The sequence below is a fragment of the Nannobrachium achirus genome (assembly GCF_963921795.1).
Source record: "Nannobrachium achirus genome assembly, chromosome: 13".
In the NCBI taxonomy this organism is placed as follows: Eukaryota; Metazoa; Chordata; class Actinopteri; order Myctophiformes; family Myctophidae; genus Nannobrachium; species Nannobrachium achirus.
This window is the reverse complement of record NC_137833.1, coordinates 32,477,610-32,503,063: the sequence shown is the minus strand read 5'-3', so window position 1 is coordinate 32,503,063 and position 25,454 is coordinate 32,477,610. Positions and strand designations below refer to the sequence as shown.

The 25,454-nt window shown below is 43.6% G+C and overlaps 1 protein-coding gene across 1 annotated transcript in view; it reads left to right on the top strand.

Moving 5' to 3' along the window:
• Positions 1 to 25,454, top strand: part of gfra1a (gdnf family receptor alpha 1a) — a gene marked incomplete at both ends in the record, with an annotated part of 117,117 nt that overhangs the window by 20,764 nt on the left and 70,899 nt on the right. Inside the window, one exon of the mRNA XM_080740684.1 lies at positions 2,342 to 2,497. Coding sequence (XP_080596810.1) covers positions 2,342 to 2,497 — 156 coding nt within the window. The remainder of the gene's footprint in view (positions 1 to 2,341; positions 2,498 to 25,454) is intronic.

Below are 25,454 nucleotides of genomic sequence, written 5' to 3'. Positions count from 1 at the left end.
CCTCTAATCTATATCTCTTTTGATCATAGTCTTTCTACAAAACAGAGGCATGAAGAGAACAGAATTAACCCCCAATCAACTCTCTCTCTCTCTCTCTCTCTCTCTCTCTCTCTCTCTCTCTCTCTCTCTCACAGCGTTACTGTGCAGTGTACAGCTGAGGCCAGTTGTCTGTGGGAGATGTTAAATGAGGGCATTGATACATAAATTTGCATTTGTTTCATCCACAGTAACCAGAAATCTATAACTGTGTGCCCCCAATTTGCCAGTGAGCGTTAGATGTTTCTATTCTGGGCTTGTTTCATGTGAAGCTAGTGTGTGCTAGCTTCGATCGATCTGTGTGTGTGTGTGTGTGTGTGTGTGTGTGTGTGTGTGTGTGTGTGTGTGTGTGTGTGTGTGTGTGTGTGTGTGTGTGTGTGTGTGTGTGTGTGTGTGTGTGTGTGTGTGTGTGTGTGTGTGTGTGTCGCTGTGGGGTATGAAGCTTGTCAGTGGTGATCTATGTAAACACACAGGGAATACTTGATGTTTCTAGTTTAGCCAATTTTTTGTTCAGCCAATAGCGAATGTTTTTCGTCATGTTTCATGAGCCTTGTTATTATGACGATCTTGCCAGGAATTCAGATGAAAATGTCAACTTTTAGGTCAAGTCTGATTCTTTTATTTTTGTCCTGGGAGAGGTATAAGACAATAAAGACAGTCAACAAAAAGAGTCTCTCCCCCTCTGGACATGTTAAACATTTGTTGTCCTGTTTTAGCATAGATAGTCCTTACCCGTTCAAAGATATGAGCTCCGAAATGATGTGCAGTGTGTGGGTTATGGGATGTGCACTGTGCACACGGTATATGAGGGATGGAAAGTAACTTTAACTGGTACTTGCATGATAATATGTAGGAGCATCAATGTAAGAAATACCCGTTTCGTTTAATGGCTATGTGTGTGTGTGTGTGTGTGTGTGTGTGTGTGTGTGTGTGTGTGTGTGTGTGTGTGTGTGTGTGCAGCGGTTTGGACCGTGAGACCATCCGCAGAGTGGTCTGTGTTTCTTTTTGAGAGGGTCGGTCCGCCTGAAAAACGCGTTTTGGAACAAAACGGTTACGTTTTGCGCGTTTGTGACGCCCTCTACGGGTCGAATTGGAAATGCTTCTGGGGATTCGTTGAGTAAGCCACCCGCAACCTGTGGCAGAAATTCAGTGTTGACTCGACGTTTTGTTTGTGATTTATGGCTATTGTTTGCAAAACGGGCCCCTCCCGCTAACTTTGGAGGCCCGTTACGAACGAACGGTATGGACTATCAAAATATCCCTTGACTATGTTCATTGCATGGGTTCAGAGATCATGTGTACCCATTTTCGTGACATTTGAAGAAAATATGTAGGAAAAGGAGCAAAAAGTGTGTTTTGGAGAAAATTCAAAATGGCGGAAAATCTATCCTGACGCAAATGGGCGGGGCCTATATCGGGAGATGCGTATTGACCCAAGGAATCCAGGGAAAAAAGAATTTTAATGTTCCGACCTACGGTTCAAGAGTTACAGGCCGAAACGTAAAGTGGACTGTTATAGCGCCACCATGAGGCCAACTGACAAAGTTATTTTTTATTTAATCCTTGATATCATTATAAATCTCCTCTCAGAGTTTTGTAACTGTAGCCCCTATGGTTTGCGAGAAAAAAAATATTGAATGTGAGTTTTTGCGATTCCCATTATAAGTCAATGGGAAAAATGTATTCACTAATAAATTAATATCAATTAAACGATTTGTGAAAGTGAAAAAAGGGCTTCACAGTTATGTCAGGTGTGTTCATATGCTATTGGTGATGCGATTTCAGATCAATTGCTCCAGCCACTGAGGAGAAACGCTGTTTCAGACACTCACTCAGACACTCACTCAGACATTTGGTGAATTATATGTTAGATATGCTCTCTGGACACTCCTTCAAAAGAAAACAAGAGCTCCTCCATGGGCATGCGTGCGAGTGTATATGTGTGCGTGTCAGTAAAAAGAGCTATACTGCATCAGAGATGTTGTCAAACCTTCCCCTACTATCTCCTAATACTCATTCTTTTCATGTGCGGTCTAACCATTTCCCCCTCCTATGTGACAAGGTTGATTACTAACCCTCTTGCACACCCACCACTGCCTTTGCCCATGTTGTGCCAAACCCCCACGTTGGAACTCATACCTGATAGCAGAATGCCCTGACCGCCTTGTCCCTGGTTCCAATTTAACCTCCCCCTTGACCTGTCAGTATGCCGTCTGTCCCTCCGCCTCTTGCCCTCCATGTAACCTCTGTGAATTTTGACCCCTTGACGGTTTTGGTGGTCTTCAACACAGCGCGTCTCTTGCAGAGGGAGGGCATCCTTGGAGCAGCTCTGCGACTCCGGCTGCGGGCAGGGGGGTTGCCCAGGGCAGAGAGCCTGTCCTGGACAGAGGGGCTCATTCCTCCACCGACATCCAGGACCCCAGTAGAAACAGGAGGGCCCACCCCAACTGGGCCATACTGGGTAATTACAAGGACTGTGCAAGTAGAGGTGTGGAGGGGTGTGTGTGTATGTATGTGTGTGTGTGCGCGTAGGTATATGTGGGTGTGGGTGTGGGTGTGGGTGTGGGTTCTAGCGGAGCACAAAACACTGAGGGCAGGCTCTGACCATAGCCACAAAGGCTCACCACAATCTTGTGTCTGTATTATTTGTTTAATTTTTGATTGCATGCACACACATACCCTGAATACTTGATATAAACGGCTTATGGCAATAACTTAGTTACAGCATTTTGTATGTGTTGTGCGTTAATGTAATTTATTTTAATCAGCTAATATCCTGGATTTAAGGATTAGGTCATTTGTAAACGGGCTTCTCTGCCGTATTTTGTGTTTTTCTTTCTTTCCTTCACATTGCCTTCCTTTATCTGGTGACATTTATACACACAAGCACGTGAAATATAGACAGGAATATAACTAAACTGTTTAACTGCCAAAATAATTTGAATCGAAAAATCTGTTTAATTCGGATTATATTTTCTGTGATTATTTCTGGGACATCTCAGCATGTGACCTTAGTTGGTGTATGATGGAATTTATGCTGTATATGTACAAATACACTGACTGACTTATTTGGCTTGTCTTGGCCAACACACTCACGCACACGTACGCACGCACGCACGCACGCACACACACACACACACACACACACACACACACACACACACACACACACACACATTGTAGCTGTGGCTGCCTTGTAAGGTCATTACCTATATAGACCTTGTATGTTCTGTTAGTTCTTGGGTATCAAATGGCCACACTATGGGTTTTAGGTGCATCTGAGAGATTCACATCTCACTGTCTGTCTGTCTGCTGCGTAATCAGCTGTGTCAGGGTTGACGTGTCCTTCAGATGAATTTCCAGAGCAGATGTGCTCTCTGTCCAAATGCCCTGGAGTGGAGGGGTCCAGGGGGTATAGAGAGAGAGAGAAAATCATGGGGTCAGAGAAGGACAGATATGTCACATTTTGATATTCCCACTGTGCCATTTTGGCCCGTGAATTTCCATCTTGGAGGGCAGTGTCTGTGATTGCTGTATTTAGTATCCAGCAGCTTATTTTTGGATAGAAGAGATGACTTTGCCACACAGCCCACTGGAAATGCTATTTCCTGTGTCTTTATGAATGGTGTTGTTCATTGTTCTGCCCTGGATGACTAACAGTCCTCCTACACATATGTGCTCAAAGCGTGTGCGCGCGCACACACACACACACACACACACACACACACACACACACACACACACACACACACACACACACACACACACACACACACACACACACACACACACACACACACACACATACACAGTACACTCATAAACATACTCCCACACACTAACAGTTTTCGTGCTAGAGTGGAACAGCATCATCACCCCTAAATGACACATTTGTGAATCGTGAACACACACAGGCACGCACATACTCCCTCACATGTACACCACGGGTGCATCAATCATGGTTAAGTGTGTCCACGCGTACTCACACTTGACCACGCACGCACGCACGCAAGCACGCACGCACGCACACACACACACACACACACACACACCTGTGCTGCTGTACAGGGATGCTGAGTGGGCAATTACGTCAATAAGACTTGAAGCGGATGAATCACAGTCAACATTAACAATACTATATACTCAGTTCCTCTCGTTTCTGGCTAAAAGCTGAGGGCTAAAACACTCACTGATTCTCTGCATCCGTCTCCCTCTCTGTTGCTCCAACTCGCTACACCATATCTGTTCTCTTGCAACTCTGCTTCTCATGTACTGTAGTACCTCTTCTAAACATCTCTCAATTGAATAACATTTTTCGATTCAATTTCATTATAGTGCCAAGTGCAAACTCACAACCACTGGTCTGAATTGGGCAAAAGTGGCAAGGAGAAACTAAAGGCCTGTCTCTCTGAAACCGAACTTTTCATTGGAAAGGTCCGGTTCGACTACAAAATGACTCGCAACTTCTGAAAAGTATCACATAGAATTAGGGTTCGGAAATCTTCACGTCGGAAAGTCGGAGCTCTCAGAAGAAAAGTTCGGTTTCGGAGAGACTATGGACAGGCCTTTAGGTTATAGGGTGGGCGGTCATCTGCCTCAACCGGGTCAGGGAGAAAGTGAGGGAGGAAGAAGGGAAGACACACACATCCATCTCTTTTCTCTCTTAAGCTTGAACTTTATATTGTTTATAATATATATTATGTGCTTTGTATCTTTGGCTGTGTGTGCATAACATATTTGCGTGTTTGTTGGTAAAACTGTGCTATTTTCACAATAGAACCGTGTTATACAAAATGTAATGCCTCAACTCTTAGTGCTCGTCAGGGTGGAGGGGTCCCCAGTTCAAATATGATTATTTTGGGGGTCACAGCCTGAAAAGGTTGAGAACCACTGGCCTATAGCGTAGTTGATTAATTCCCTCTGTCTTGTGTGGCTTTGTTCCCATGGGATTCCTTGTGACTCGCGTCAGTGCAACCACACTTGCAAATTCCCAGAATTGCACCTTTCTAGTTCAGTTGTTTCCCACACTTGGTGCAACAAAACCTGTGCATGGTCTTTGCAGTTTCAAGGCACCTCGTCACGCAAATAACACCCTTTTACATACTGTTGCTTGGAAGGCTGACAAGCCCTTCACAAAGTCGCTAATAATGCTGGAGGTGCTGGGCGTCCTTGTGATTCACAGGGCACGGTGGGCAGTCGGCTGCCATTACATATCTAGCATGATGAAACGATGCTATACAAAAACAAATGCGCACACAATACTAGACAATCTTTTTGCATTTGTGACCTTTATGTCATGCAATGTTGGCCTCAGTGGCACACTGTCATGCAATATTACAGGTCAGCTGTCTCAAAGAGCTTGTGATTTGGCATTATGGAACTTTCACGTAATGGTCTCTTGACTTCACCCCAGGACCCCCATGCATTTTTCATTGAATGTGAATGGTGTGAAGTCATGACCCCACTCGAACCATAGACAATTAGAGGCTAGCCCTGCTGTTGCATCATAAAATGTGGTATCCCAATACTGCAACAAGTTATGGCCATGTTACATGTCTCTGTGTGCCAGGCTTGATTTGTCATGCAACTGTGAGTGTGTGCACTTCATCAAGAGGGATCAGGCATCATGGCAAAGTATTTTGTTTCAAGGTCTAAACTTGCTCACAGACTGACTCCACAGGAATGGAGATGGAAAATTCCATAGAATGACAGAGGACAGCCTGTCGTCATCCTGCTTAGTGCTGGCTGTCAGCCTCTTTGTCCTCCAGACCAGAGCACGGGAGAATTCCCACCTAAACATTTGTGAGAGATTTCAGGTCAAATCAGCAGTTTAATCTTTATTTATTTAGAGTGGCCAATAGTGATGCGCGGGTCAGGTTTTTTTTCATAGCCCGCCCGCCCGCCCCGCCGACCGTCAATTGAGCCTGAAGTCTTGAACGCCCACCCGCACAGTGGGTCAGCGGGCCCCGCAGTCAACCGCGCATCACTAGTGGCCAACTATTTTTTACCCCCTTTTTTTCTCCCAGTTTAGCCATCATGCCAATGAAGTCCTTCCCACACATCTCTGCACCTCTCTCTGCTGTTGTACTACTTGCTGCTAACCTGCCAGTGAGGAGTACAACAACAAAGATCATGCATGAACCCCCACCCTTGCCGAATACCGGGGCAGTTGTATTCGTAATGCAGTGCAAACTGGATGCACTTTACTTCTGTGTGCCACCCAAGCACTGAATCAGCATTTTGATGTGACTTAATACACATTTCACCTGTTGTCCCTAATTTGGGCAAATTTAGGCAAACATGTTTTGGTAGAAAATAGCAAAGATCTGCTATTTTCACTATTTGTCATATAATGAAGAATATAGTGGTTAAGAAAGATCATATAGAGTGTACATTCTGTATCCTGTTTCAGGGGCAGAACTTTACTACAGTATACTTCATGGTGCAAGCTACTGAAATCATATACTAATGTTATAGTCTAGGACTAGGTAATTGTTGCTAAATGTCTGGACTACTGTAGGAATAGGAAAATGGCACATGAAACAGCAACAAGTGTATACATTATAACCCTGTCTTTGTCCAGATAAATAGTTTTGGTTATTTCAAATGAAAAGACAGTGTGCAGTCTGCACGCTGCATCCGCATTATTCACTGCATAAAGAACTATTAGGTCTATACACTCGGCTTATGTCCCATTTGGAGTCCAAGATATATACTGTAAATAATTAATAGTGAGGATGATTAATAAAGCAGTCTTGGAGTTGAACTTATAGCCTTGCAGTCTCTCAAGCCACACCATCTCTTCCACAATCTTCCAATGCTACAGAATCTATAATCCCGTCACGTAAAAGTGGAGAAAAGGAAGTTGTCATCTTCTTGAGGATGCAGTGTTTATGAAAAATATATGTTCAAACGTTATTTCCACATCTGCTAAGCAGCCAGATAGACAGGCTTCGACTAATATGGTTTCCAGTAGGAGTTATTTATGCATCTGCACAGGCAACATGGAAGTAGCATACTTCCCAAGTACACTCTGTTAGGCCAGTGGTTCTCAACCTGTGGGTCGGGACCCCCAGGGGGGCCCCCTCATTATTTTGGAGGTCCCCAAATGATTACCGGTAGCTTAATGTGAAACATTATTTTCTCACTCAACAGTAAACAAACCAACATAATGTTTAAGTGAATCGACGGTATCTGCACATATGTAAAGTGACAATTTAAGGACGTTTTAATTCCTCTAAAATGACAAATTAAACATTGGACAAATTGTCAAACATTAGAGGCAGACATTTTGAAAATTTTAGATCTACATGCTCACAACGCCTCAGAACCATTTTATATAAAATGTAATGCCTCAACTCTTAGTGCTCGTCAGGGTGGGGGGTCAGCATTTAAAATATGATTATTTTGGGGGTCACGGCCTGAAAAGGTTGAGAACCACTGTGTTAGGCGGAAGTATTTGGAAATTGTGGGTTAGGGTTAGGTGTCTTCAGAGACTAATAACCCTGTAACACTGCTAATGTCTGATATTAGCATTTCTTTTTTTTTTTTTTTTTACGACATACTTAATATGAGAAGGCAAAAAAATAAATGTAATTACTAATTAGCTTAAAATGGGTTTGAGGCATGTGAAGGAGAAAATTACAACAATAGAACAGAGAGAAGTGAGCACAAATGTGAAGTGGTTGAAGAGCTACTACATCTCATTAAGTTCAATGATCTCCCTAATGGCGGGTACAGCGCTCTCAATGTCCAGCCCGCCTGCATCCCCCCAAGGGAATGTTTTAAATTAGGATTTAAAAAGTGTACTTTGACTTGGAATAATCCTGGACTAAAGATATGTCTCGACGTTTTGTAATGGCACAATTGATGCCTTCATTAGTGGGTTATGAGACGGCATGAACGAGGAAATGAGAGAAAAAAAAGGTTAATTTCTGAGACAGGGATGTATGGAGCGATAGAGAAACCGACCCATCCATTTGTGACTCAGAGAGTGTACAAATGGAACCAAACGGAGCCTTATGGGTGCATTTGGTTCCGTTTTGTACACTCTCTTGAGTTAAATGAACACTGAGGATTTCACTGTGTATGGCGTACAGTCCTCGTTCATTATTCAGAGCGTCATGTTGGATGAGAGAGGGGACTTATCACCAGACAGCCAGCCCTGGACCAGCCAGACGACTGACGTGCACAGAGTGTATATACGTACATTCACACCAGGGGTGCCTTTTGGCAGGTGTGCATGTACAAGTTCAAAGAAACGTGTTGTTGCCTTTGGGTATGTGTGTGTGTGTGTGTGTGTGTGTGTGTGTGTGTGTGTGTGTGTGTGTGTGTGTGTGTGTGTGTGTGTGTGTGTGTGTGTGTGTGTGTGTGTGTGTGTGTGTGTGTGTGTGTGCTGTGGACATGCATGCGTGTTGACATGGCCAGGTGTCCTCATATCTACTAGACAATTATCCACCTCTTCTCTGCGGAACACGTCCATTTCAATCACAGATGGTGGTGCACAGGAACGCACTCATGCAGGCACTCTCACACATATGCACATGTGCGCACACACAGACAGACACACACGCACGCACGCACGCACGCACACACACACACACACACACACACACACACACACCTGACATCAAGTACATTAAGCACTAACGCTGAGCTTATACACACACATATGTGTGTGTAGGCAGTGATTGGGGACAGCTTGTGGTAAACAGCTCCTTAGAACTTTCACTGGTCCTTTCCTACCTGTGATGCACATTTTGAGTGCTTGACATGCATTGAATACTTTTGGATGTTGAGAAAATAAACCATAAGATACAGTACGTTTTAGATACACTGTATATTTTGACCGTGCAAAATATATTTTCATAGTTCTCGTAATTATTATCTCGTTATTATTATCTCAGCTCCCATCCTGCAAACAGTGAGCCATCCTTTGATTAGGACCATGGACAGCAGCCAATGGGCCACATTCTCAATCACAGGAAATTCAAGTTCGATAAAGGGTTCAAGAGTTGAAATCTGAGAGTTGAAATTTGCAGGGAAGCTTTACATGTGTGTCTATGATGTGTGGGTGAGAGTGAGAGAGAGAGAGTGAGAGAGAGAGAGAGAGAGAGAGAGAGAGAGAGAGAGAGAGAGAGAGAGAGAGAGAGAGAGCATGGGCTGCATACTGAAACTTGAGAGATTTGCATGCAAAGCGCCAGCGCTCCTGCGTCTTAACTTGAGGAAGTGAAGGTTGAAATGTACTCACCACAAATGCGCTTAGGACCGGGGCTCTGGCAAGGAAACCAATTTCATTTACAAGTGGGAACTCACAGTAATGTATTCCTGCACTCTAGCCACACTCCATCTTAAGATGCTCCACTTGTTTCCATGACTAGAGATTTACACTGTGGAATAACCAACGTGTGTGATATGATAAGTTCATTCATTTCCACTTCCCCCAGTTTGGCATTCATTCGCAGACTGAATCGCTTTGCCTTATGTTAATGTATCGGTTGTGATTCTGCAATGACTCAGCTGGTGGTACTGTCTTTTCTGCAACATTGTGGATTTACATGTATTATTTTAGTTTCTCACAAAGCAGATGCTGTACTCTTCCTTGTGGACACCACAAAGCCACAGAGGTGGTACAGTAAGTGAAAAACTGTGAAAACAGTGTTCAGTAATGTGGTGAATTAATTAAGCTGTGAAAATGAAAATGTTTTTCTCTTCTTAATTGTTTTCCTAAGGGAAACTCATTTTCTCAAACTTTGGGGGAAAAAAATGAATCCATGCAGTAATTCAGCCAAGGTCTTTTGCTTTAAAAACTGAATAAATGAATGAATGAACTAGAAAAATGTGCTCCCCTGAGCACAGGTCTCCGTCAGACCTGATTAGCTAATCAGGATGATACATGAAAAATTGGATAGGTCCATCTTGATTACATGACTATAGTCAAAGAGGGGTCATGCCTATGTTCCCTCAACCCTATGTTCCCTCACTGAGGTTAAGTTTAGGGTTTCGGTTAGGGTTAGGGTTAGGGTTAGGCATAATGGTTAACATTGAGGGAACATAGGGCTGAAGGAACTTGAGCATGGACCCGTCAAAGATAATGTGTAGCGATTAGCGTGAGATGTGGACGGGAGCGTGTCGATATTGCGACGGTCCATTCTTTCAACACAAGTGAATGTCAACCTGGTGAAAAGCTAACCTGCTGACGCAGGTGAGAAGCTAACCTGCCGACGTGGGTGAATGTTAACCTCTATGCCTAAACCTAACCCAAACCGTGACCCTAACCTCAGTAACCGTGACACGGGTGAGTAGCTAACCTGCCGACACTCATAGTCGAAAGAATGACCCATCGAAAGAGCGAGATTTCCCCGATGTGGACAAAATCTGTAGCATTATAGCAAAACGTGTTTCGCATAAATCTGCTTCCTGGTGGTGCTATAACGGGCCTACGTGAAGTTTCACAGCAATCTGACATCTGAGGCATTTTGTTCAAAAGTAGCCACCCCTGCAAACTTTAAATGCCAATCTTAGCCGAAAATGAGTATTGGCATGTCTGTCCATTCTGCAGAACCGGTACCACAATCAGACCATAGACCATAACTTCCTCTGGCTTCCGGCCTTGTTTTCATATCCCTACTTAGACCTTAATCACAGACCTGAGACCAGCATTAACTAGCAGCCATTCACATCCTTGGAGCTTACCGTCTCTGTTCTGCAGAGAGAGGGGATTTGCCTTTTAGCAGAATATTTTTGTAGATCTATCCTCTAATCCAAACAAAGCAGTGTCAGAACTTATAGGATCTTCTCTCATCTAAACCCCCTTCTTTCATCTCATCACCTTCACTTGTCTCTCCATCTATTCTAACACCCCCCCCCCCCCACCTCTCTCTCTCTCTCTCTCTCTCTGTCTCTGTCTCTCTCTATGTCTTTCTCTCGGTCCTCATCTCTCCTTCCTCTCTCTCATCTCTTGGTCCTTGTGGCTCTGTTCTGTTTCTGTAGGCTGGCCTGAGGTCTGCAGTACTACCCTCTCTGTTCCACACAGTTTATTTACTTATTTAAGGAATTCAATCACTTGATGGTCAGGAGTGACCAAAACCTGTGAGGTTTTGGTCCATGGGGAGGGTAATGAAGACGGAGAGAGACAGCTGGGAACTGGTTGTTAAATGTGCACTAGCAGGCATTAAAGAAATTCATGCCTATTGTGTCGAGTGCCTGTCTACACAGTCCTGTCCATAACATTGACATCAATAGTTTAGTTGAACAAAAGATGATGTCCTACTCTAAGTGTCTATTCTATTGCAGTGGTTCTCAACCTGTGGGTCGGGACCCCCAGGGGAGTCCCCAAATTATTTTCAGGGGTCCCCAGATGATTAATGTGCAACATTGTTTTCTCACTCATCAGTAAACAAACTACCATAACGTTTAAGTGAAAAATGAAACATTGGTCAAATTGTCAAATATTAATATTATTTCTATAGGCAGAAATTTTGAAAATAGCCGATCTACATGCTCACATGCTCACAACGCCTCGCGTTGCGAGGCGTGGTGAGCATGTAGAGCTGCTGTTTTTTCACAATAGAACCGTGTTATACAAAATGTAATGCCTCAACTCCTTGTGCTCATCAGGGTGGAGGGGGTCCCCCGTTAAAATATGATTATTTTGGGGGTCCGACCTGAAAAGGTTGAGAACCACTGTTCTATTGTACCATTTATTCCATTGTTATTTTTGAATAGTTTCTTCAGTGCCTGGTCAAGTGGAGTAACTAAACAGACAAGAGGATGGAGTGGAAAGCTGACGTGCGTGGGCTAAGCTGAGGGGAAATGGCGTCTGAGGCCCTCCCCAGTGTGTCTTTATTGGCTTAGCATGTTAAAGCCTGGGTTCAACAGCTATAAATCAGTGTGCAGGGCCAGATGGTAGTCAGCCCGGGCCTGGCGCTAGACTTAGGCTAATCCCATTGGCTACACACAGGATCGAATGGCACTCAGACATGTAGGTGTGGAGTTAATTGGAGAAAGCTGGCGTGAATTCTCACTGCGGCAATTAATTCATCCTCACACCGTCTCACTTTTTGCTTTGTCCTATGCACACACACAAGCGCGCATGTGCACACGCACGCGCGCACACACACACACACACACACACACACACACACACACACACACACACACACACACACACACACACACACACACACACACACACACACACACACACACACACACACACACTTTCTCTGTCTGTCTCTCTCTCTCTCTCTCTCTTTGGAGCCATGCCTGTGTGCTCTCTCTCTCTTTCTTTTTCTTTCTCTCTCTCTCTCTCTTTTCATTTGGGAGTTCTTTCTTGAGAAAAAGTTATTCACCTGTCAGTGCTCCTACACACAGGGCTGTCTGTCTGTCCACCTGCTTTCCTGTCCATCCGTTCGTCTATCTGTAACCGATCCTAACGCTCTTTAGGTTCAGTGCTTTGCCAGCACGGTAGTATTTCCACTGAGTGGGTTCATGCCAAACGTGGCCACTCAATACATGAATGCACGTATGTTATGCACACATGCATGCAAACACAGAGAGAGATAAGCCGTAGCACTTTAATAGAAACGGCTGCAGCAGGCATCAGCACATAGAGTAGTAAACCTGGAGGGCACAAGGAACAGAGACAGAGGAGAGAGTTTCATAAGGATGGAAGTTAGAAGGTGATGAGAATGGACTACTATAGGAGGGCATTGAGAGTTCCTCGCTGCCTCATTTGGATTAAGGGATAGTATTACAAAAATACTTATTGAATAGGCAAATCCTTTTCACCCCTGTAATGTAGAGAATAAGCTAGATGAGATGAGAGAGTCAAAAAATAAAAGATTGGCATAGAGATGGAGGAACCAATGGAACTAGTATGCCAAAGGGTCAATGCTGTATATTGATGGCAGGCAGAGGTAGGGGGGTCGAGGGATAAAATGGTGAGGTGGAGGTGAGATGGAAGGCAGGGTGAGGAATAAATGAGTGGGGAGTGGGAGAGGAGGGATGTGGAAGACAACATGTAGACATGACCCCTGCTGTGGCAGATACTAATGAAGGTAGTAAATATGTACAGGCAACCAGCTGAGACGGAGAGAGAAACAGAAACATTGAGACACTGAAAAGGACAGTCAGAGAGAGAGAGAGAGAGAGAGAGAGAGAGAGAGATGGAACAAGCAGTTACTAAATGAGGATGGTAAATGCACAGATGGTCCACTGAGTGAATCAGAGAGAGAGAGAGAGAGAGAGAGAGAGAGAGAGAGAGAGAGAGAGAGAGAGAGAAGCTAGTACAGTAGTTGCCAAATGAAGATACCAAATGACCCTCAAGACTTCTTGGCCACCCCCTATTGCTATGTGTATCAAGCATTTTGATTGGTCCTGGGGAGAGGAAAGCCAATTAACGAAGCACTCAGTGGGGAGGCCTTGAACCCGTGTCAGGAAATGTTGGCCCTTGATTTTATTTGTTTGTCATTATCTGTTTTTTCCTTTCTCCTGCACCCTCTTCTCTTCTCTTCTCTTCTCTTCTCTTCTCTTCTCTTCTCTTCCCTTTTTGCTGTCCCTCTATCGTGTTTAGTGGTTGTTTTGTGCAGAAGGGAGATATTACTATACTGAAATAACTGGTACTTAGTAAAATGGGAAGGGTTTTGTAGAGCAGCATGCCACTGGGAGGCAGTGGGAGTAAGCGATTGAGTTGATGGAAGGAGGGAGACAGAGGGACTATTTTGTCCATGTTGATCTGCCATCGGGCAGCGGGTTAGCGGAGCTGTGAGGCCCCTCGCGCTTATTGGAAGTGAGAGGAGAGAGCCGTCCGTCAGGCAAAACAAGTTAGACGGCGTCACACCTCTGCTCGGGTTATTGCTTTGTCGCGTTCAACGCCGTAATCTGTTTAGACGTTGACACCTGATCTAATCACCGAGTGGACAGAAGGATGGACGCACAGACAGACAAATATGCATTTGCATCCCCCACAGGACAAGCGCAGGAGACGGAGGTGTGAGAAAAACCCTATAGCAAACAAAAGGAAAAGTCACATACAATTTGTAAATGTACAGAAGCCACATTAATCTATGCACTTACTCATACACACAACACATGTGCATGCACAATTACACATACATGTCTTACAGATCTACAGTAGTTGGCCTGTCTCAAATGAAGTGGGGGCTGCATCCTATCAGCATTGTGATAGGAGTTATTTGTTGGTGTTGCGGCTGTGACATGGCAATAAGGGTGATAGTCGGAGGCCTTAGGGTTTTTTCCTGCAAATCAGTCTAAAAGCGCCAAATTTTGCACAGATGTAGCCCAGGGCATGCTCTAATGATTTAGCTAGGGCACCCGAGTCGTCAACCTTCGGGGTCGCCAAAGCGGCCAATCAAGTTGGGCTCCCATCGACTTTCTATACAGGAGGGGTCTAACTAGGGATTTGTCATGATGCTGAATCCTTTGCAAGCATTTGTTTTGCACAAAAAACATTCCTTGGGCTACAAATGGCCCCAGAAAACGCCCACAAAACTCACAAAAAAAAATCACTAAACCATCGTTTTCTGGGGCCATTTGTAGCCCAAGGAATGTTTTTTGTGCAAAACAAATGCTTGCAATGGATTCAGCATCATGACAAACCCCTAGTTATGCGTTTTGAACTTGTAGATAGGCTATTTTCGCCAAATGTTCACCTTATATGCCCAGAAAAGGGCCGCTAGAGTTCATGTGGTTAACACAACTTCTCCATGTTGGAGTAATATTCAAAACACACTTCAAATTTGTACTTTTGTTGAACCACCCATTATCCGAAGGAGGCCATGTGTCACCTTGGCAACACGCCATACAGTTGCCTGGCCAGGAATCCAGGAAACTGTCTGCACTTTGAAATTTCCTGTTTCCTGACCTTCCACACAGCATGTCTAATCCTCACTAAGCGTACTGATGAAATATGAATCAGTCATATACACAGACGTCTGGCTAACGAGTTTACCTTCATCTTTGGAAGGGATTCTGCTTGCCAATAATACCCTTGTGATAACTGATAGGCCTGGACGTTGATGAATTGCCAATCGTTAAGTACAGTATAAGACTGGGGAGTCCTATATATAAAAATGGTATGCCTATATCAGCAGATGATAGCGGGCACCGGGCCATTAATCATTCATTGATAATATGGGGAAGCATTAGCATTTGTCCTTCTTACTGTACAGGCAACTTCATTCCTCTCACATCGCAAACACTATGCAGACACCAGCACGTCAGCAGTTTTTTTTTCAGTGCTGCCTTGAGGGAGAAACTACAAGTGTGAGACCGTGTAGGAGAGACGGACAGTAGGACAGATGAGAAGAAGACAGGAGAGCGAGAGACTGTAGGAAGGCTGAGAGGGAGACAGTGTAGGGGGGACAGACGGAAAGCTGAGAGGAAGACTTACGTTACTTAAGAGGACGCCCCTTTAAAACATTAGCCACCAAATGTGTTTAATGTATGAGTGAGTGGAGAGATGTTTTTTTCCCTCTTCATTCTCTATGATTTGTTTATTCATTCATGGGAGGAAGTAGAGGTCACAGTATTTTGTTTACTGTAAAGACAATTCAACAGGAGACATTCTGCAGCTTTGGGTTTTGAACAACAGAATAGCCACCGTACACAGTCTCCCTCATTATGCTGTTAGGCTTTAACACGTTAAGTATTGTTGGTTTACAGTCTGTCAAGTCACTTCCACAGTACACCCAAACACTCTCAAGGTTTGTTGAAATGGACTGAGCACACTTAAGCAATTCTAAATCCATATGCAAGGCTGTATGTCTTCCATTTTCTACCATGTCATTAGCTCTCTTCTCTTCTCTTCTCTTCTCTTCTCTTCTCTTCTCTTCTCTTCTCTTCTCTTCTCTTCTCCTGCCAACCCCAAACACACTCGTTGTCTGCTCCTTCTTTTTCTTGCAGATTTCTGCTGAACCATAATTTTCTCCCTCTCACCCTCTGGCTCTGATTCAGTGCCATCCAGCCATTGATTTTCCACAGAGATATGGAAGTTGCCAAGGCCAGAGAACGGTGCTCTTGCCAAACACAGCTTCTCAACATTATTAGGGAAAAGGCCAAAGAATGAAGGGCACAGAGAATAGAGGAGATAGCACACGGCACTGTGTGTGTGTGTGTGTGTGTGTGTGTGTGTGTGTGTGTGTGTGTGTGTGTGTGTGTGTGTGTGTGTGTGTGTGTGTGTGTGTGTGTGTGTGTGTGTGTGTGTGTGTGTGTGTGTGTGTGTGTGTGTGTGTGTGCGTGCGTGTTTGTATTGCTGTATATGCGGCCCTTTTCATGCATGCATTTATGCATGTGCGTGCCATGCACTCATGCACATGCTGCTTATGCTGATTGTGTGTGTGATGTTTGTTTGTGTCCGTGTGTGTCCGTGTGTGTGTGTGTGTGTGTGTGTGTGTGTGTGTGTGTGTGTGTGTGTGTGTGTGTGTGTGAGAGAGAGAGAGAGAGAGAGAGAGAGAGAGAGAGAGAGAGAGAGAGAGAGAGAGAGAGAGAGAGAGAGAGAGAGAGAGATGAATATAAATGTGAATGGAAGTGAGCATCCCACTGTGTCACTCAGCAGGGAGGCAGTACAGAGGACAGATTTAATATCACTGCTGCGGTGTTGTGCTATAGCTTCAGCCTGCAGTACAGTACGCTTCTATATGCATTCATGAGAGCAAGTCCAGGGCATAATTGAACTCCATCACTCTTCAACATTGAGCACTGTGCGTGCGTGCGTGCGTGCACAGTAGTCGTTCGTCCCTCTCTGGAGCCAGTCAAGCACTAGTCCAAGTGTGTTTACATTCAGCCAGGTCACAGCGTCAGTGGCTAACACGGCTGAGACACTGCTCTGGAAACATCTATATTGTATACTCAAATACTGTAAATATGTGCTGTATACTATACATAAAGAGAGTGCGCTGTGAGGCCGTAGAGTATGTTATAGAAATGCATACGGAAGTCCTCTCATAGGCAGTACTGTACATAAAGTTCGAACCACTTAAAGGCGGTGTTATTTTAACGAAATAAAGGTCAGTATACCTATTTATTTTCCAATCAGGACAGGAGAGACAACTCATACAGGATACAGGATAAACCCCCAAAAAAGAGCATACCAAATTGGAACTGGAACGGGACCTCTCTGGAAAGGGAGAGAGGTCTGTGTGCTCTATAGCCTAAATGCAACATTTACCATTTGGTGTCATTCACAAACGTATGATGAATAAAAGTGAAAGTGTGTGTGTGTGTGTGTGTGTGTGTGTGTGTGTGTGTGTGTGTGTGTGTGTGTGTGTGTGTGTGTGTGTGTGTGTGTGTGTGTGTGTGTGTGTGTGTGTGTGTGTGTGTTCGTGCGTGCGTGCGTGCGTGCGTGCGTGCGTGCGTGCGTGCGTGCGTGCGTGCGTGCGTGCGTGCGTGGTAGGTGTTAAAACTACATTTCTCACTTTTCCACTGTGAAAAAATAAAGTGAATTAATTTGACGTTGAGCTGAGCTGGAAAAGAAAAGAAAAGCCCCTTTAGAAAAGACGGGAGCTTGCAGCCTGGAACAGGTGGATTCTCACTTCGTCTCTCCATGTTACATCATCTCAATGATGTACGTTGATTTTATTTGTAAAACCCGTCTTCCCCCAACACTTCTCTTTTGTGTTGGCAGGAGGGGAGGCCGTGCTCCTTGCCTCCTGGAATCAAATTATTTAATAGAACCTTAACCACAAACGGCATGATGTTGGGGAGGGTTGACAGCCCTGGGCGTGATGGCTTTTGATGCTGGTTTAAGTCTAATACTCCTGTAAAAAGTGAAGAGTACTATTATGATGAGAAATATCGGTTGTAGAATATTTGAGGGAGGGCGAGTGCGAAAGTAAGTGGCTCAGTTATTTCTAGCACTTAATGCTCAATGTCAGCATCTGCTAAACAAATGTTTTTAATGGCTCTATCTAATTAAGTAGTCAGTGGTTCGAACATCTTTTTATGTCAAGGACCCCCAAATTAATGTATTTGACCATGGACCCCCATCTGAAACTATTTTGTGCCAGGAAAGATGTGTTTCAAAAATATTCCAAACTTTTCAAAACATTTTCAAGATTTTTGGGAAAATAGCAGATTTACAAGCTCATGATGCATAGCATGATGTGATGCATTGTGAGCTTTGAGATCAGCTATTTTCAAATGGCTGATGAATATAGGGTTAAAGTGGTTAAACCGATTTGATTTTGATGCTATATTAACAATTTTGTTGGGCATTTGCTGGTCTATAGTGATAGAATACAGTAACATTCCCAATGATAAGACAGTAGAATTATGCTAGGAGTATGCTTATAATGTGCTACAATTAACCTGTTGGAAACAACACATGGGACTTGATGTAATATATTTAGAAACAGGTAATTAAAATCTAAAGGAATTTTATAATGAGTTTAAACCTACTTATAAATCACTCCCACGAGGCAAAAGGAAGAACCTCTGCCCCAAATGATTCACATCAGAATGGTAGAGCACCACCAGGAGGCCGACTTTTGTAAAACATATATTTTTTACTCCTGCAGATTTTGTCCAGACCCCAGTGCACCCCACGCAAACTGGTACACATTATCTCTGTAGTCATATGATCAAGATGTATCTGTCAGATTGGCTTCCAAAGATTGCGGGAGTGGCCCGTTTTGCCCAAAATGCCACAAATCATAAATGCAGCGGTGAAACTTTGACACCCTATACTGCATTTCTCTCTCTTTTTCATACACATACCTGTAAAAGGCAAATAGCCAGACATTTGTGATTTCACAAACCAGACACAACGACACACGCACACACACACACACACACACACACACACACACACACACACACACACACACACACACACACACACACACACACACACACACACACACACACACACACACACGCGCGCGCGCACGGCACACGCACACTAAAATTATCTTTAATAATTATCCATTTCTAAATGAACACTCAGGATTTCACACAATGCTCTACTACCCTACAAATCTATAGGCATGATCAACACCACTTATTATGCATGCTAACACAGAAGCACACAATACAACAACCTCCTTTGTACCTTTATTGGTAAATGAACTTTACTTCTCTCCCATTTTGCTCGAGTCTTACTATTAGCTGAAATGTTAGCTTTTCCTTTTTTTTCTTTTAAGTGCTAATGCACTCATGCATTCATAGACTAAAGCCCCGGGGTGCTGCAGACTGGGCCTCTGGTGAGGGTAAAACAGCAAATGTACATTTTCATAGGTTATTACGCATTGATTTTCCTCAGGATTAAGAGGCATTGTAACGCTAGGGAGCAGGAATTTGAAATGTGTTCCGATACGCTGCTATCAGCTTGCTAGAGAGATCTGTCCGCAGTCCAACCAATAGCTATTCACACACACACACACACACGCACGCACGCACGCACGCACGCATGCACGCACACATACACACACATACACACACTTTGTTCCAACATATCTGCTATCATATACAGAGACATTTGTCATGAGCATTCAAAAAGCGAAATGAATCGAAAGAGAAAATGGACTGTATAAGACAGTGAAACAGAGAGAGAGAGAGAGAGCTCTAATCAGCATATGAACAGCCTCTCCAATTAGCTCTCCTTTTTTATTCCAATCTGTCAGACGGAAGGGAGCACAGCAGTGAGAAATCAAACATCCCCAGGCCAGGCACATTTAGCAGATCCACTCAGGCGGGCGGGTGAGCGGACTGGGAAATTAAACGGTGAGATTTCCATGGAGAAACGCGCCGGCAGTGTTCTACACCTGCAGCAATCAAGACGTTGTGATGGAAGCTTGAGTGAGAACACTTTGGAGGTGCACTTGTTTCATCCTGTCTGGCTCTCCACATGGAAACTTATGCACACACTGGAAGACATAACAAGCAAATAATGGAAGAGGGCTCTGATTCATTATTAGGTCAAAATCTGTACAGTTTAATAACATGTTCAAGCTCTTTGTCGCTGTACTAACACAAGGTTGTTAGGAATGTCAATTGGTACTTTCCAACTTACAGTAGGTCTATACAGTACAGTATACTATACATACTAGTAAGACACCTAAGGACTAATACTATATTATATATTATATTATATATTATATATATAATTATATATATTATATATTCTATTCTATTCTATTCTAACCAGTTTGGCTGGTTCAGACAGGGATCTCCATATAATTATGGGCATAAAAGGGATTATATGTGGCCAATGTGGCCTCCATATATGGGCATTTCCATATGAAGTCCTGTTAGGGGAACCACACTAACAGAATCCCTTTTATGCCCATATATGGAGACCCCTGTCTGTAGAACCAGCCACACTCGATAGACTGACATGTATAGTTGCGACAAGGTCGCAAGTTTACTATGAAAACCGACACATCTTGTCTACGTATCCGTGTATCTCTGAAAGTCACACCTGACACTGTGGTTCCCCTGACACATTACTGTGACATCACCTATGTAAAAGTCCATATATGGGTATTCCCCAGAATCGATATACACCACTGGCCAGATGGCCAAGACATGGCCCATATCTGTGTGGCTGGTTCAGATAGGGATCTCCGTGAATGGGCATAAAAGGGATTGTATGTTGTGATGTCATGGGAACCACTCTAACAGAATCCCTTTTATGCTCATATATGGAGATCCCTGATGTCATCAGTATTAAGCCCATATCTAACAGGACTTCATATGGGAATGCCCATTAATGGAGGAAGACAGCCCATATCTGTGTGGCTGGTTCAGACAGGGATCTCCATGTATGGGCATAAAAGGGATGTAACATATACGGTACATAGATCTCCATATATGGGTACCAGGGGTCTCCATACAGTATATGGGTAACTGGTCCGATATACATCACTGGCCAGATGGCCAAGAATTTGCGCGAACCCTTTAGGGCAAGGTTGCATGTCGCCCTGAGGTGTCTTACATGTCATGTATAGGTTAGTTAGACTGACATGTATATATATTGGCATTCATAGATATGGGCTTAAATATTGATAACATCATAGTGTGGTTCCCCTGACATCACTGTGATGTCAGAGTGTGATGTCAGAGCATGACAGTCAATCAACAATAAAAGATCAAACCAAGCTTTACCCAGACAGATATGGTTAAGATGTGGCGGTTCTCATACTAAACTGCGACTTATGGTCACAATTGTACATCTGCTACAATGTTTTTATTTACACGAAAATATACAAACATTATTTTTGTTGACTATCATAAACAATTGTTAGCTTGTAGATATGTTAATTTCGGGCATCTGACTCCCTCTAAACTTAGAATGGTACAACAACTCTCCCTAAACATGCTTCTTTTACATGATTTTGTAAACTTGCCAACTGTTTCTGGATGCAGTCATTTAAGAACACACTCCCGGGGAGTTTGCTTGAATGTGTAATCATTTAAGCAAGCGATGCTTCGTCTTGGGGGACGGGAATGATCATCGCCAACTTCAGACCTGCAGAGACTTTGATATGTGCCAGAAAAATAAAACGTAACGGAAACGAGTTGTCTGGCACATGACTTCAAGACAACCCCAGAAATATTATCCAGACGTGACGATTTTATTTAAGTCATTTCTTAACTTCATGTTTTTCTATAATAAAGGGAGAAAGCTAGGGTTTAGTTTCTGATTCTTTGGGAGTGCTTTTATTGCCAAATGGCTGAATTCATTTAGCCTGTCAGACAGCATTATAGAGTGTTCTTCTTTGGTTTGTAGGTGGGCATTTCTTGAAGCACAGACAGATCCCCTGACTACTACCGGTACCTACAGTATGTCTAACTTCCTCTCCAAACTGTCTCTGAAAAAATTACACTTATCACTTAATTATAAAACCTGAAAGGGTCCATTTGTACACTCAGAGTTAAATTACCATTCAGGCTTGTACTGTGTGTGTGTGTGTGTGTGTGTGTGTGTGTGTGTGTGTGTGTGTGTGTGTGTGTGTGTGTGTGTGTGTGTGTGTGTGTGTGTGTGTGTGTGTGTGTGTGTGTGTGTGTGTGTGTGTGTTACGTACGTGCGTGCGTGCGTGCGTGCGTGCGTGCGTGCGTGCGTGCGTGCGTGCGTGCGTGCGTGCGTGCGTGCGTGCGTGCGTGCGTGCGTGCGTGCGTGCGTGCGTGCGTGCGTGCGTGCTTTGACACTTGGCAAAGGTGTGTCTGCTCACCTCACTGAAGCGATCTGTCTCCATAACAAGTGAAGATGTGATACATAATAATAGATGGAGTGAAGCACTTGTAATCGGTGTCGCCACAAGCTAAATTGGGATCACGTCATGACATTCATTAAGCACCGAGAAATGTGACATAGAAGAAAATGGTGCAGGTACTGTACCACATTATCAAAACACAAACTTTAGGTAATGAATTGACATTAGGGACATATTTACACCCATGGACAGGGGGAAACATTGCCACACACTTGTGTCACAATAGGGATGCAGTCCAACCTCTCACACTGACAAACAAAACCACACCCAGACACCTTAAAAAGCTTCATGCATAGACAGACACAGAGCGCAAACTCTCTAAAGTTAGTTTGAACCACATCAGTATGCATCTTTCAATGTCAAACTGTTTCCAGAGTATTAAAAAGTCAATAACGTGAATCTGTGCTGGCCATTTTTAGCCCAGAGTCTTAAAAAACACATTATTGTCCAGTGAAATATTAAGTGCCGTATTTCACGGGTACACAGTCAAATCCTCAGTGTTAATTAATCCATTTTGTACACTCTCAGAATGAAATGATCGCTGAGGAGTTCACAGTGTACTGTCTCTGTTTCTGTGTGATATGCATATCAGTACCGCCAACACCTCTCCATGTCGGACTTACTCTTTTAAACATCTCTCTCTGTGCCTCTACCTATCTCCTTCGCCCTTGCTCATTCTTTCAATTTCAGATTGTATTGCACATTGTCTCAAATAAATATGGGTTCCTGAGTGTCAGTGGAACAATATCAAAGTTATTGAATAATAAATGGCCCTCTCACTCTGAAATGCCTTCAGGTTAATAGACATCCCAATGAATAAATAACAGAGAAACCCAATGTGGAGTTAGGAGAATGGGATCTGCTCTGTTTTTTTAATGATTATTTTAGGCCATATGCATGAATTATTTTTTTGTGCTCAAATTGCAGCTGTGAGCTCTACATTGCTGCTGGATTTAATTAATGCACAAGGGTGTTTAATATGGATGTTGGTGGAGCCATATTGTGCTGGCATCAGTTAAAAGAGAATTAATTCTCGGAGCCGACATTGTCTCTTTTAATTGAATAAATAAAGCAGTTTCTTGCTTAAATAGTTTTTTTGTGTTTTTCTTTTTCTAATTATTTAAGCTGACCTCGATAATAGAAAGGTACCGCGAATGAGGCATCTTGTAATAATAGCCGGTAGAACAGCGGATACAATAATGCGCTGCGGCTTCCAAATAATAGCATTATGAGTTTCTGTTGACATGTTAATATTTAATCTGTTCTGTCTATTCTGTTTGGTCTATTATAACAGTTTTTACATGCTGGGGGGAAATAAAGTGCCAGTGTAGGCATTAGCCAGCACGCATTTCTTTAACCACTTGTGCCGATATACCTCACGACACGTCTCATTTAGAGCTTGTATATCAGCAAATCTTTTTCGGTGAAAAGATTTGGTGTAGAGGGAGAACCCTGGGGCACCCTAGTCAACAAAGTTTATGCCTGTACAGAGAATCGATGCAATGTCTGTGCACAGCAACCGTGCCTTTTTTGTAACTGTGTGTGTGCCTGTTTGGGTTGCTTGCCTTTTTTTACTGCTAGAGGGTTTTCTCTTGTTCAACACCTCGGCTCCAGCCTAGTTGCGGGTGAATAGCTGTGACCTGCACGTCATTCGCTTCTGCCCCAGACACCGCTCTCACCTGTGTGTGAGAGTTCAGAGCAGAGCATCCATTGTTCTCCTCAGCCTGTCAGCCTCCCACCGACACCAGGAAAACATCAAAAGCCCAGCGGGCGAAACCGGGAACAGAACACAACGTGCAAGCTCTCCACTTCCTCTTCCTTCGACTCCTTCGCAGGAGAGGGCTGCCTGCTACTGTGGCGGGAGGGAGGGGAGAGGGATGGATAAAGGGAGAGCAAGCAAGAAGGAGAGACAAAGAAGGGGATATAGCAAGACGGATGGAGTGAGAGAAATAGAATGAACAGGACAGAACAGAAAATGAAAAAAGTAAGAGAAGAGAATATGAATTGAAAATCTGAACATTTAGACTAGAGAACTTGTTCTGCTTTGGACAGATAGAGATGATATTTCTCTGTAGACTGTGAAGCAATAATGAGTCCTTAAAAACAGGAGTAGTTCTTTTCATTAATGTACAGACAGAAAAACACATTATTCAAGTCCTTCTCAGCGCTTCAATGAGTGGAGCCATAAGTCAAAAGTTCTAGTAATGTACTGTAGAGGGACACATACGCTTCCTCCAATTAGTCCTCTTTTTGCTGCAGGACAGGGACTGAGGCAGTGCTTGCTGATAATCTCAAATTTAGTGTTATGTTTGTTAAAGTTTGGCATAGTGACATCGTGAAACCTCTCTCCAAAGCACGTACAGTAAATCAAGTTCCCTATAGTAACTGACAGATCTGCCATACCATAGCTTCACCACTTGGCTAACAAGGTGAGAGAAATGGATGGCAAAACAAGTTGAAGGCGTGATGAATGGCCCTACACTGGAAAACATCAGGGGATGCTTCTCTCTTTCTCTGACTCACTGGACTTCCCTGCAATAGTTTATCTTCTGGGCTGTTTATAACAACCAGGGAACACTTTGTCTTTGACTTGGAGAGCACCTGACATGTGGAATGCAGAGGTGGGGTGTGGGGATAGGGTGGGTGTTGTGCTGTCGAAAGCAACTAAATAAAATGGACCGGGCTGTTAATAATTGAAGTTGTATTCCAAGCACTGAGTTAGACAGATGACATTTCAATAGCTAGATAGCCTGACAGATACATGGACAGACACACACACACATGCTGTAAAGCAATTGTTCTCAAACATTTGCATTTTTTTAACATTTGATTTTTTTTGTATTCATTAGGCTGTGGACCCCCATTTGAAAATAGTTTGCACCAGGTACCACCATAAAATAATATTTTGATGTTAGATTAGATTTAGTACAGAATTGTCAAACTGCCTATACTGTTAGGTGGGGAGATAACAGTGGAGCAAACTGCTCTAGAACAGGGGTCTTCAACGTTTTCAGGCCAAGGACGCCTTAATTGAGAGAGAGAGATGAAGCAGCACGAGGCGGGTAATTCACAAGGCGTTGTGAGCAAGCTTGTAGATCTGCTATTTTTGGCTACAGTTCTCAGAATATGGACACTAGGGTTCAAGTTGTTAATATAAAAAGGATTGGAAGATTTGGAGGACCC